Consider the following 12,718-nt stretch of genomic DNA (forward strand, 5'->3'; position numbering starts at 1 on the left):
TCTTTCGCACCGTACGTAGACACGTTTAAAACGGGGGGGGGGGGGGTGGTGAACACAAACGCTTATTAGAGAGGCTTGGGGTAACCAATGCAAAACTGGGTGTGGATTTAGTTTCAGAAAAGCTAGCCGAAGTTTAATTTGGATCCGACTTCTACCACCACGGAGTCGACTGAAATGACACCAGGTACCACATTAAACACCAGGCGGCATGAAAAACGAAATAGCGCTTTATTTTATACCAACGGCTTAAATAGTTCATAAATCAGCACCGTTAAATTCCCCACAAAACGTTGTTTTACACAGGATCAAGCACAAGATTAAACAAACCGAGACCGCAAATACAACAAAATTACACAGACCCAAAGACCCGAGGTTATAATTGGCAAAATACAACTTGTGGGTAATGACGCAGGCGGACACTACCGGAAACCTTTACAGGTGGCAGCTTTGTAGTTTTCTGCACAGCATGAAAGTCAAAGCTCTTTAAAAAAGACACGCACTGCGATGCACGGCTGGAAAACTTTGTAAACCCCTCCCAACATTGTCAAGTTCACGGCGAATTATTACGGACAATGAAGGAAGGCGTCTTCTGTGGGGGTGGGGGGGGCTAAGGAGGGTTACACATTTCATAACCAAGTACCCAACATGCACAAAGAGGTGGGTTTGAACCAAATAGTTTTCTTGCACCCGAGGAATTTCAACGGTTTCGACATTTCAGAACGGAGGCAGCAAGACGGAACAGAAGATGGGCGAGGGATAAAAGCAGCTGAACGCCACGTGTGCAACACCGTGATGGAGGGGGGGGGGGGCACTGCACGAAATATTTCAGGGATGGACGAAAAACTGAGTAGGGGGGTATTTAAAAATGGCATCGTCATTACCAGAAACGGGACAATATTAAGAGACGATTGGATGCTGATGGGGGGGGGGGGAAGGTCACTTGTCATCAGTCTCGGGTTCCGGCTCGCTGCCTGGAACTGAAAAAACGCAAACAAAAATAAAAAAGAGTCTCCGTTTAACATTTCAACATCGAAGCAGCAGGAAGTCAAGACGCTGCACGTCTCACCCCCCCCTCCCCCCACGAGACGCGGGGCAGCATGGGAAAAAATTAGCCATCGACATGACAAGTGAGAGATTACTCGTAAAAGACGCGCCAGCAAGTAAACGTTACTTAAAAGTCGTTCCAGTTTGTAACTGAAATTAAATACATTTGTGACTCCCCCCCCACACCCAATTTAGAAGATGCAGGCCAATTTGTTTCAAAAACATGGGAGGCATCCAGGGAAGACGGTAATCTCCAACTTGACCCACATCAATGTAATATGGTTCCAAGTGTGACAAGGTGATGCTTTGCATCCAAACGTCAAGTTTTGACAATGTCAGAAGAATGCTGGGCAACTGTTGGAATCGAACTCACAACCTATATTACGGATAAGGCCATTCAGTCGGCCACGTATGCATTAACAATGAAACGCGTTCAGTGTATATCCAGCCAGGGACCACACGATTCAATCAGGCCAACCTATTGAAATGTATTCTCTTGCAGTTTATTTATACGTTGAATGGTGGTGGTGTTGAAGTTTCGGCCAAGATGCAATGTACAATCAGTAGGATCCTTGTCGAGTCCATCCAGCATGGGGTTAAATCGCACGTGGTCACGCCACCGAACCAAAACCAGGTGGGCAGGATAGTTCAGTAGTCCTTTCAGCAGAAAAGTTGTTATTTTAACCAAATCTTATTACAAGTTGCGCAAGGTGGGCGTTATCCACGCCATCCCCACCATCACAAGGATGTTGGTCGAATTCAGCAACAGACCTACACACAAGAGCCGACCATTTAACCATTGGGATGGCGGGAGGCAAAAACAACATTGGACCAAATGACACTAGAAAAAATAATCATGCGCAGCAGGGAAGCGAACGTGCAATTCTGGATCTGTGCCGTTGTGGCAATGCCACCACTACCGGGGAGGTCCTTGGCTCACGACTGGAAGTTGGGGAAGGTGAGTAAAGGGTGCCCCCCCCTCTGACCAGATCACCCAGAACACAATTGCACCAGATCCTATCAGAGAAGCCAAGCTGGGTTTGAGCCAGGATAGTGTTCGGGATTGCCAACCACTCGTGCATTGCAACGTCGTGCTGTTCTAGGCTCCGCCATCACACCCCCCCCTCCCACCCCACAGACCAGCGTGGTGAAGTATGGTCAAATAAACCCTGGGATCTGCATGGCGTGGAGGGGGGGCTCATTCAGCAGTGGGAGGGGGCTATTGCATGCTCACATAGGGAAGGAAATTCACGAACCTGCCATCGCATCCATGAACTCCGTCTTGTCGTCATGCAGCGTCTCGCAGTCGCTCAGCGCCTCGGTGTCCATGAACTCGTCACTGTCCAGAGTCTCCGACGTGCTCACCTGGGGAGGGCCGACGAGTCACATGGGGTTCCTCCTCACCTCACAAGGGCAGCAATGCTCCTGCCAACACCCCTCCAGATTAATCACGGGTGGCCGTGCCGTGCCAAAAGAAGTTTGTAGCATTTTAATGTACCAGATTCCACATGGGTTTCCTGGTAACTCTCATTAGCTAACAAACTTATTGTAAACCGGCAACTGGTATTGGGGCTAAGTATTTGCGAGGCTGAAAAATTACAAGTTATTCAATTGGCATTAGACACAGCAACGTTGCCCCCTGCTGAAAAAAACTTGGCAAGACCCCTCTAGAAAAAAATAATGTGTCGAGACTCAGGAGGAGGCGAGGCTTTCCTGGGGAGTGGGGGGGGGTTAAGGTGGCATCGTAATAAAAACCCAAAACAAAATTTGAAAGTACCACGTAGCTTGGGTCATCAAAGCTGTTTTCATCGGGGATGTCGTCCCCCATGAGGGCGCTCAGGTTGGCTTTTCGAAGCTCCTTCTCGTCGTCCTCATCCTCGGAGCTGGTGTTCTGCACGATCGTAGAGCCCTGAGACTCGTTCAGATCCAGGCTCGCCGGCGCGGTCCTCTCGGCAATGGCTTGGGACGCCTGTCCCTGCAGCGGCGCGGAGGGCTTAACAAAGTCGGCGCGCAGCAATGCAAAGCAGTTGGAGCGCACGAATGCGTCAACGCGATGGAGTTTATAGTTTGTCCGAGCTATTGCCATCGACGAAACATTAGGTCATGCCTGCAGCACTGGGTGGAATCTATTGGTGCACCCAAGGATGCGCGAAAACTTTAAAGCAGAATTGGAAGCCTTCCACAGATTTTCATGGACTTGGGATGAGGCCCAAATCGAAGCCGCCGGGGTCACAAAAGATAAAACAAGTAAACCCGTAAAAACAAAGTTTTTCACTATAAATCCTTTATATGCGTGGAGTCTTCTCGTCCTCTGGCTTGAGATGGCTGCCACCTATGGGTCAGATGATTGTCTGCCAGTATTACACAATTGGTAATTAAATATTTAATTTGTTTTCCATAAACAGTGTAAAATTTTGGAAAAAATTTTCACGAAAATGAATTGTCTCGCACAACGAGTCTGTGTGGAAAATGTCAGCTCGATTGGATCACGGGAAGTGGGTTAAAAAACGAGCGAAAGATTTGCACGGCCCTAAGCAAGCAAACTTAATAAAGGATTTAAAAATATATTCGCCTGTGGAGGACGCGGGGATCGATCCCGCGACCTTTGGCATGGGAAGCGAGGGCGCTACCAACTGCGCTACTCCACCACGGCCTGTGGAGGGGTAACGCTCTGGGCTCCTACACTGACGTTCAGCCAAAGTTATGAATGAGTTAGATTTGAATAAAAGTAAAATAAAAAATGTTTGCCTAAAAAGTGTAAAAATTTTGAAAAAATTTTTCACGAACATTGTCTCGCACAACGAGTCTGTGTGCAAAATGTCAGCTCGATTGGATCACGGGAAGTGGGTTAAAAAACGACCGAAAGATTTGCACGGTCGTAAGCAAGCAAGCGAACTTAATATAAAGGATTTAAAAAAAATGGCATTTCGGTCAACTTGACACATCCCGCATAGGTCACCCATCAATCGTCCTTCTGACGTCAGGCAACGGTTTCAATCAAATTGGGTATTTGCATCAGCAGGTGCACCAGACGTCCATGCCTTTAAGTCAGACATTGTCCCTTGACGAAACGATGCGAGGGTGGCAGTGGTAACACTATCATGCCTCACCACAATGGCCTGGATTCAATTTCAAATTCTGGGCACCTGTGAGCAGTTTTGCAAAAAAAAAGTCCTCCTGTTCTACATGGCTTTCTTTCGGGTTCCGATTAACTTCCAACAAAATAAATAAATATTGTGTTGGCCCAACATTGAAACAAATATCTAAAAGTTACTGAATTACGATAAATTAACATCACCCAACTGAAAAGGTGCTAAATAATCTTAAGATATTCCCATGTAAAAAAACAGAAGCAAAATATGAAAGTTCAGAGAGCACACAGACGACCCAATGGAATGCTTGGTCCTTTGCAGTCTGCGATTCCTACTGGAGTGCCAGGTCACAGGTCAAACAGCAGTGCAACTTGGCAGGAACAAATACCCAAGAACGTCCCAGATTTCACACCTGATATTGCTTGTGTTGCAGTCGAAACGTGAGAATTTTAGTGTTTTATATTTTCATTATTTTATTGTTTCCCTTCTACGTGTCTTTACCGAAAGAACCAAGAATATGAATCCCTGCCGTCACGAAAGCTTTCAATCAACAAATGCATATTCGTCAATATCACTGCCAGACAGCAGAACCGACGAATTGCCAAAATGTGGACCTGCAATCCAGCACCGTGGAGACAGCGAGGATTGTGGCTGGCATAAAGCTGCGACACTTCCCTTCCGGTGCTCGTCGAGGAGGATCCCATACCCTGGCTCGCCAGCGGCAGTAAAACGCAAGCGGACTTAAAATCACCGTCAGTTTCCCCTCCTGCACGGGAGAATAGACCAGCGCGGTGGAGACTGGGACGGCAATACCCAAGACTCCAGGAGGCACGGCATAGTGGGGGTACTCGCTCCGTACCAACGATCGTCAGCCGACAGCCACCAGGGCAGGCAGCCTCAATCCCCAAAAGCTACAAACCACAAAAGCTACAAACCCAGCTTCCTCCTACCACAGAAGGGAGGAGATCTTCATCTGAGAAGCCGCTCGCGCCCAAGAGGTCGCCCTCCTCGCCTCCACTGGCGTCACTCTCGTCCTCGTCGATCAGGAGCAGCTCGGATTGCTTGCGCTTGCTCCCTTTCCCGTCCTGCTTGTTGGGCGACTTGCCCAGGTCTGCAGATCGCGCAGACACCATGGGGGGGGGGGGGCGGAGAAGCGAAGCGCGCAGCACAAGCGGCCGCAATCAAGAGACGGCGACAAAATTGGGGAGGTGCGGGGGAAGGACAAACTATGAAAAATCGAGGTAGTTCTGCATTTAGGTTTGTCCTTCCCCCACATCGAAGTGACGTGACCCTCCAGGAGTTACAAACGGCGCCTACTTGGCTACAAGAGTCTTCACAGATCGGCTCAGTCCCTCCTTGCAGAGCGGGGCTGGCCCCCACGGACCCCGATGGGCAGTCTACGAGCCGCAGCCCACAGAGATTCTGCCGCGGCTGCCGTTAAGTGAACTCAAAACCTTGTGCAGCAGGGCCCAAAAGCCTGGACTTTACTCTCCCCTTGTGCGTCACGGGTTGCCTCTGGGGTTCCCCATTTCTTCCCATAGCTCAACCCCCTACGTGACTGGTATTGGCCACAAAAACATTGCCGAAACATGGGCTGCAAAAGGAACCGATTGGATGAACACTTCGCAATCGCACAACTACCTGTAAAAGAAAAAACGTCACCAGAAACTCAGCGAGGCTCGTTCCTGGGTAAAACGGATCATAAAAGAAGAGTTCCGAGAATGTGGTGGCTCTCCTGGCTAAAGCAAGTCACAAGGGCGCCACGGTGGTGAGATGTTAATAGGAGGTCGTGGGTTCAATCCCGACGAAGCCCGTTGTGTTTTTTTGGAGTTTGCGCGTCTCCGTGGTCGTGTGGCTCCGTCGGGTTCCTCCGGTTCCACCGGTTCCTCCCCCCACCACCACATTTAGAATCAACATGCATGGAGTTTATTTGGCTTCAATAAATGTCCACACGTCACACTTAGTTGAGCCATCATGTGGCCAGGTCGCTTCTGAAAAAATAGCTAATAGCTCAGTGGGCTGTAGCACGTAAAAAAAACGAAATTGTTAAAATAGTAAATGGATTCATGCTTCCATTACACGTTGACATTAATCGCTATTCATGTGATTAATGCACTTCCGGTTAGCATGGTTGTCCACGTACGGTGCGAAAGAAGTTCAGACAATGCAGTCCATTGAATTGTGTAACAAGGGACATTGAGGCTTATAGTAGGTAAAAGCCCAATAAAAATATGATCATTTAAATCAAAGTAAAAAAAGTCAAAGTCGTTCTTTGCTTAAACAAGCATTGATGCTCACCTCCTGTTTACAGCGCTGTGGAGCCAGTGGTGGGAAATTCCACATTCATATGGCGGGGTCGAGTCCAAAAGCAACTAATAAGCTCGGTGGGTGCATACCCTGGTAGGACTTTTTTTTAAAGTTCAATTTAGTTTTAAGTACAAAGCAAAACAGAGACGTCACTCGCCTAGGCTGTAGAGTAGCGGCGTGCCAAACGAGGCCACGCTGGGTATCCCGACGACCGAACGCACGAAGCCCTCTGGCAGCACGCGGCTCAGAATCCGCTCGACGTTGGAGAGGCGCTTGCGGCCCTCGAGGTAGCGACGCGCCGCGGGGCTCGGCCGCCTGCAGGGAGTGGCGGGGACCACGTCGAAGGCCACCAGGTCCATGAACCAGAGCAGCAGGCCGCAGACCTGCTCCAGGAGGGCACCCTGTGCCACAACATCGAACGCTCGTTGTGGTCGGTTAGAAACTCCGCGTGGTACCTGGGTTGTGGTGTTGTGACCCCCCTCGCCCACGACTGGAATGAGAAATTCTGGCCCATGGTCTGCGACTCGCGACGGCCGTGAAGGCGTCTGGGGTGGCCGTCGAACGGACGACTTGGCCGCCGCGTCGTGCACTTTCAGATGCGCTTGTGGCCGTCTGGAACTCGTCCTTCAGATATTAGGAAGCCACTGGAGCTATGCGCTGCTAAATCGCAGATTGACAACTTATTTCTTTAGAACCGATTTTTATGCCAAGTTTGCCGTCCTTCGGCCCGAACCTCAAATTAGTACGATTTGCTACACACGGTGCGAAAGAAGTTCAACAATACATGGTTGATATTTTCAAGGCAGGCCAACGAATTTCATTTTTCTGTTGCTTCATCAACCACACAGCGCTGAACAGCATCTAACGGAGTGCGGTCCAGGGCGGCAATGGTCTGCTTGCTGCTACACGCTCCAAGCGCACGGTCATGCGGTTCACAAGAACGAGGCGCCAAGTGGCAGAGATAATTTTGGTACAAATAGCTTCCAGACGCTCGTCCAGCGATATTATTCTGTGCCTGGAAGCGAACCTCTCCAGGATAAAGCCACGGGAGGAAGAACCAAGACGTGTAGATGGTGGCAAGTGCTACACACTCTGGCCACACGTCCAGCATGTCAGCTTAAATGTACACAAGGGGCGAGGGTGATCGAGTAAGCCAGCAATATACGGATGCATATGCCCTCTAGGATTAGGGAGACATCAGTGATTGTGCAGCTAGTGCAGGGGTCGGCAAAAACAAACTCGTCCAATTTGGTAAAAAAATAAAATATTTAAAGAGCCATAATGCATGGGAATGAGACACAGGACCCTAAATTAATAACGCCAAATCACATTTTGTAATCGCCATTTAAGTACAGCGCACGCAAAACGATTCGTAATGCCGCATTACAAATCGGGCTTTTTAGACGCTTACAGGTTATCGAAAATGAAAATCCACTTTGCAATTGTCGTGTCGGGAGCCAGGAAGCGGTCCTTAAAGTCGCAGCTTGCCGACCCGAGCGCGTGAATATTGCTTCACAAGCCTCGGCGGAGAACATGCCCGACACCCCCCCCCCCCCCCCCCATGGGCAGAGCGGTGGTTGTTGGTGGTGGCGAGGGAAACGCTCTCACCAGCCATCGGAAGGGCCACACGGAGAACAGCAGCTCCACCGTAGCCCTCAAGAGTCCTCCTCGCCGAGACACCGTTTGCTGCGGGGAAGCACGAGACCAGGTGGAGGGTCACTCACTCGATGGGACCCGCAGCACCACCCGCACCACGCGAGAGAAACCGCCATTTGAGACTTATCACACAATTCCCACCAGGATAGGAGAGGGGACAAAAGGGCTGGGACCACCGTCGCAACTAAAATCGGCGTCTTATGGGGGGGCCAACGGACATCGCAGACGCCTTGGGAGAGCCACTAATGCAAATTAAAAAGAGCAGGCAAAAATAAAAAAAAAGTTTCCCATTGCGGACACTTTTCTTTGCACTCTAAAGTATAAAATCGAATATTTTGAACCCAAAATTAAATCACGTTTGATGGGCTGAATGAAAGTGGGTGGCTTGCATAAAATGAAATTCAAAGCATCGAAATTAAAGTAAAAGAGCCCAGGATCGGTGGAACCTGCACAGGTTTAAAAAATAAAAATTTGAATCGTCACACGAGATGGCGTATAAATGGCCGAATATAATACGCGTTAAATACTTGAAAGAATATGAAAAACACACGGGAATGTTAAATAAAAGTGTAAAACCGCGTTCAAAAAAATGGGACACACGAGAGTCGAGCTTGTACGCAACTGGTAAGGTCCAACAATTTCGAATCCCATTAAACTAGAGGCTCATTTACAGTGCCCGTACAGCAGCCACCTCGCCACCTAGCTCCAACCCGTGCCCGGTGCCAAACTTGCGCGCATCTGGGGTGTCGTGCCCGCGGCCCGCCAGACATCGCAAGCCAAGCTGGGTAGAGCCTGGACAGTGCTTGGCATGGCTGGGCGACCGCCAGCCAAGCCACGCGCAGGGCTGGTCACCGGGTGACCTTGATGGGCATCAAGTAGGGCTCAGCGCAATACAGCGGTGGACTGCAAAACGCGTTTCCAGCCTTCACCAAACCGCAACCGACGCAGCGTGGTGAAGTATGGTCAATGCCACCCAACAAACTCCCCCCCCCCCCACCCACGGCTCCGTACGTGTGGGGAGGGCTTCAGCCAGCAGTGGACCGACAAGAGCCGTGCTATGCACGTGATGAACACGTGCGCTGCGCGATTAGTTTGTGGTCCTTCCCCCCACACCTCCGACGAGCACGGCCAGGCTACGTGCGGTGCAAAAATGAAGTTCAAGGTTCGTACGACCCGGCAGGACCCCACCGCGTGAACGCACCCGGGCAGAACACGCCACGTGAACGCGACCGAGGAGCAGGACCTCACCGCGTGAACGCGCGGCGCGATAGGAGAGAGGGAGGGAGGGAGAGACAACCACAGCAGCAATTTCCACCACCACCACGACCCACTGTGCTCTTGTGGCTGGCTCCCGGCGACGTTTGGGTCATCCTCGACTGCTCCTCCATAGCTCTGCGATTGGAACCAGAAGACGGTGGGGGGAAAAAAAAACAGCTACCAGCCACACCAAACAAACACAGCCACGGGCCTCTCGATCCCCAAACGACTCGCCAGCTACTAGCAGAAAGTTGCCCACCACCCGACTTTAATGGGCTCCGTTGAGGTGGGGGTGGCGGGGGGGGCTGGGATGAGAGCCCAATTAAGGGTTTGATGAGCTGCAGCTGCGGAACTCCGCCGCCGTGCATGCGCGGAGGAGCTTCCTCCAGATGCGAGAACAATGAGACGATGATGAGCAGAACAATGAGATGATGATGAGCAGAACAATGAGATGATGATGAGCAGAACAATGAGATGATGATGATGAGCGGAATAATGAGCTGATGATGCTGAGCGGGGACCCATTGCGAAGCGCGTGAACGTACCGATTCAGATTTGATTTGTTTGCTTGTTATGAGGCGTAAGCGAAACATGTGAATACACAAAAGTAACACAAAGAGTCAACTTATATGTGACAACACGTACTCGATGCAAATACGACACACGCTTCGCTTGCCCCTGGTGTCTGTGTTTCGTGACTTGTTCACGTACAGTATTACACTAACTTTTTCCCTGCTCTTTTTGGCACGCTCGTTTTTTTTGTTGGCAAATTTCGGTGGGGGAGGGGGGGTTTATTCTTCTTCTGAATGGTCCCGCGAATTGCGGCGCACTGAGTGCGTTCAAGAGGCGGGCAGAGAAAGCCCTTCAAGGATGTCCTCAAGGCCAACACGAAGGAGAGCTCCATCGACAACTCGGATGGAGACACACAAGAGAGTCGATTTCAAGGTTCCAAACATTTTGAAACTCGACAGCAACAAACAGGCACGACGCCACAGCCAGACTTAGGAATGCAGTGCCACTCAACCACCCTCTTTCTGGACGGGTGTGTGTTCGAGCTGCTGAATCTCGTCGATTCATTGTTCTGCGGTCTCTTAAGCCATCTTCGGACCCACAGATAATCCAACTGTCCTAAGGAAGAAAATCATCATCCTCGATTGCGAGGGATAGACTATGATGATGATGACTTTCAGGAACGTCTTATAACACTGGTCAACACACTTTTTCTGGCATAAGATATACCAATGGGTTTAAGGTAATTTTGGGGTGCTGATTCCAAAATCTGGCATCAGTTTTTGTCTATCACATCAGGTTTTTGAGATATAAAATATTGCATTTTCAATAAAAACTGCAGAATAAAAATATTAAATAAATGTGGATATCTACATAAAATGATATTATAAACACACTATCCTAAAAATACAGCACCATATTTTATCACTGAAGCAGTCACTGACTCGCAACAACTTGCAATCATAAGTGACAGAGTTAATTTCGGGTAAAATCAATGAAAATGGGGTATGCCGATAGCATAAAAATGAGATGTGATAGAGCAAATCTGAGATCAGATTTGGAATCGGCACCCTGAAATGAGTCTAAAACAGCTGCAAAAGTCCAGGCCAAAAAAAAAAGTTTTTTTTGTTGACCAGTGTAATTCTGATAATTCAGAGCTACCGTGAGCATTCTCAAGTAGTGTCGATGGTAAATCGCGAACACTCTAACGCGTCTGATAAAGTAGAGTTAATGTAACAGCTGAGCAAAATATAAATTTACATGCAGTGCCGAGAAATGTAAATTCACGAAGAGCTACTCACGGCTTCCGGTTTTTTTAACGACAAACCGCCAAATCAACTGCACGAGTTACATTCCCACGTGATGTTAAATAAGCCACTTCGTTGGGCTATCATTTGTGGCCAGGTCGCTTCTGAAAAAATAGCTAATAGCTCAGTGGGCTGTAGCTGGTAAAAAAAACTAAATTGTTAAAATAGTAAATGGATTAATGCTTCCATTACACGTTGACATTAATCGCTATTCATGTGATTAATGCACTTCCGGTTAGCATGGTTGGCCACGTACGGTGCGAACTAAGTTCAACAGACGATGCATTCGATTGAATTGTGTAACAAGGGACATTGAGGCTTATAGCAGGTAAAAGCCCAATAATAATATGATAATTTAAATCAAAGTAAAAAAAAAGTCAAAGTCGTTCTTTGCTTAAATAAGCATTGATGCTCACCTCCTGTTTACAGCGCTGCTGAGCCAGTGGTGGGAAATTCCACATTCATATGGCGGGGTCGAGTCCATCTATAGCACAACCACTGTTGGCTTCCCCACAAAGTGGTAGCCCCAATCTTACATCGACCAAGGAAGGATGATGGGTTGGGTCAATGCCCCCAACCGGCATTTGAATTCGCAACCTTCCGACTGCGAGCCACCCTGCTGCTTCTGTAACTCGTGAACAAATTATTGAGTGAACGAATTCGCACGTGGATGCGTGGTCGTTCGCCGAAGGAAAGTTAGGAACTGCACCGTGGGCCTCGTTGTACCAATCAATCCCCCGACTTGTGATTCGGCCACACACTTACACTGGGTGTTTAAGGTCGTATTATCTGGCTGTATAGCAAATGAAAAAATACAATTACTTTACAATGTAAGTAAAAAAAAGTTTTTTATATTTACGTGTTTTATTTATTTGGCGCCCCTTTATAACTTATGCTACAGGCCCCGCACTAGCTTAATACGGCACTGGCCGGATGGTAATCTGCGGATTCCTGATTTGAAGTTTTCGTGACTGCAAGGATCCATACTTTTTGTTTTTTTCGGTAAAGTCACTTAGGCACACTTAAGCGGTTGTTCTTTCGCTGTGTTTGTCCCCACCTAAAGACGGACGCTTGTGTTGCGCCCGAAACGTCGTGATTTAAAAAAAATTTCATTTAAATTTATTTCATTTTTTACCTACGTGACTTTACCAATCTGGGGATTACCTACACACGTGTGCTCCGTGTAATGCACGTCGAGGATTTTGACCACCGGACCTGAGAGACGGGTGAAGGGCCCAGCATGGGCCTCTGCGGAGGATGTCGCGACAACGGAGGCCGAATGTTCAGTGTCGCGGCTATGGGACTGCAACATTCTCAGAATGCTACAAAAAAGTATGGAAAGCGTGCCTTATTATCGCCACCTGTGTAACGATTAGACAACACACTGTAATGTTTATATGGGGAAAAACGATTTGCTCCATTTCCCAGTGGTTATATCTTGCTACCATATTCTGATTGTTCTTCCTTATCAATGCGTGACAATTTTGCCAATTAAGAACAAGTGCGGCCCGCTAACTTAATCGTAAATGACACGTGACTCACCGT

At 48.7% G+C, this 12,718-nt stretch overlaps 1 protein-coding gene across 3 annotated transcripts; it reads right to left on the reverse strand.

Annotated features, from left to right (window-relative positions):
- Nucleotides 1-211: 211 nt before the first annotated feature.
- On the reverse strand, nucleotides 212-9,612 carry LOC144734823 (uncharacterized). Of its 3 annotated transcripts, none has more exons than XM_078617210.1 (7): nucleotides 9,431-9,612; nucleotides 8,052-8,129; nucleotides 6,601-6,844; nucleotides 5,087-5,247; nucleotides 2,822-3,037; nucleotides 2,301-2,409; nucleotides 212-977 (listed from the first exon to the last, which is right to left on the reverse strand). In XM_078617210.1, the coding sequence occupies exons 1-7, from the start codon at nucleotides 9,485-9,487 to the stop codon at nucleotides 937-939; spliced, it is 906 nt and encodes a 301-aa protein (XP_078473336.1). In that variant the 5' UTR covers nucleotides 9,488-9,612; the 3' UTR covers nucleotides 212-936. The 3 variants fall into 3 exon arrangements, with proteins under 3 accessions (XP_078473336.1, XP_078473334.1, XP_078473333.1); XM_078617208.1 differs by lacking the exon at nucleotides 212-977 and adding an exon at nucleotides 1,532-1,815 and having other exon boundaries at nucleotides 2,822-3,019; XM_078617207.1 differs by lacking the exon at nucleotides 212-977 and adding an exon at nucleotides 1,532-1,815.
- Nucleotides 9,613-12,718: the final 3,106 nt, after the last annotated feature.

This window comes from Lampetra planeri, chromosome 53, assembly GCF_965212315.1.
Source record: "Lampetra planeri chromosome 53, kcLamPlan1.2.h2, whole genome shotgun sequence".
In the NCBI taxonomy this organism is placed as follows: Eukaryota; Metazoa; Chordata; class Hyperoartia; order Petromyzontiformes; family Petromyzontidae; genus Lampetra; species Lampetra planeri.

Excerpts from the sequence above, each read along its gene's own strand:
- LOC144734823 (XM_078617207.1), bottom strand. The coding sequence starts at position 9,487 with ATGGAGGAGCAGTCGAGGATGACCCAAACGTCGCCGGGAGCCAGCCAC. Across the intron at positions 6,845-8,051 it reads TGTGGCCCTTCCGATGGCTG|GGTGCCCTCCTGGAGCAGGT; the intron begins GTGAGAGCGTTT and ends GTTGTGGCACAG. Across the intron at positions 5,248-6,600 it reads GCCGCTACTCTACAGCCTAG|ACCTGGGCAAGTCGCCCAAC; the intron begins GCGAGTGACGTC and ends CGCGATCTGCAG.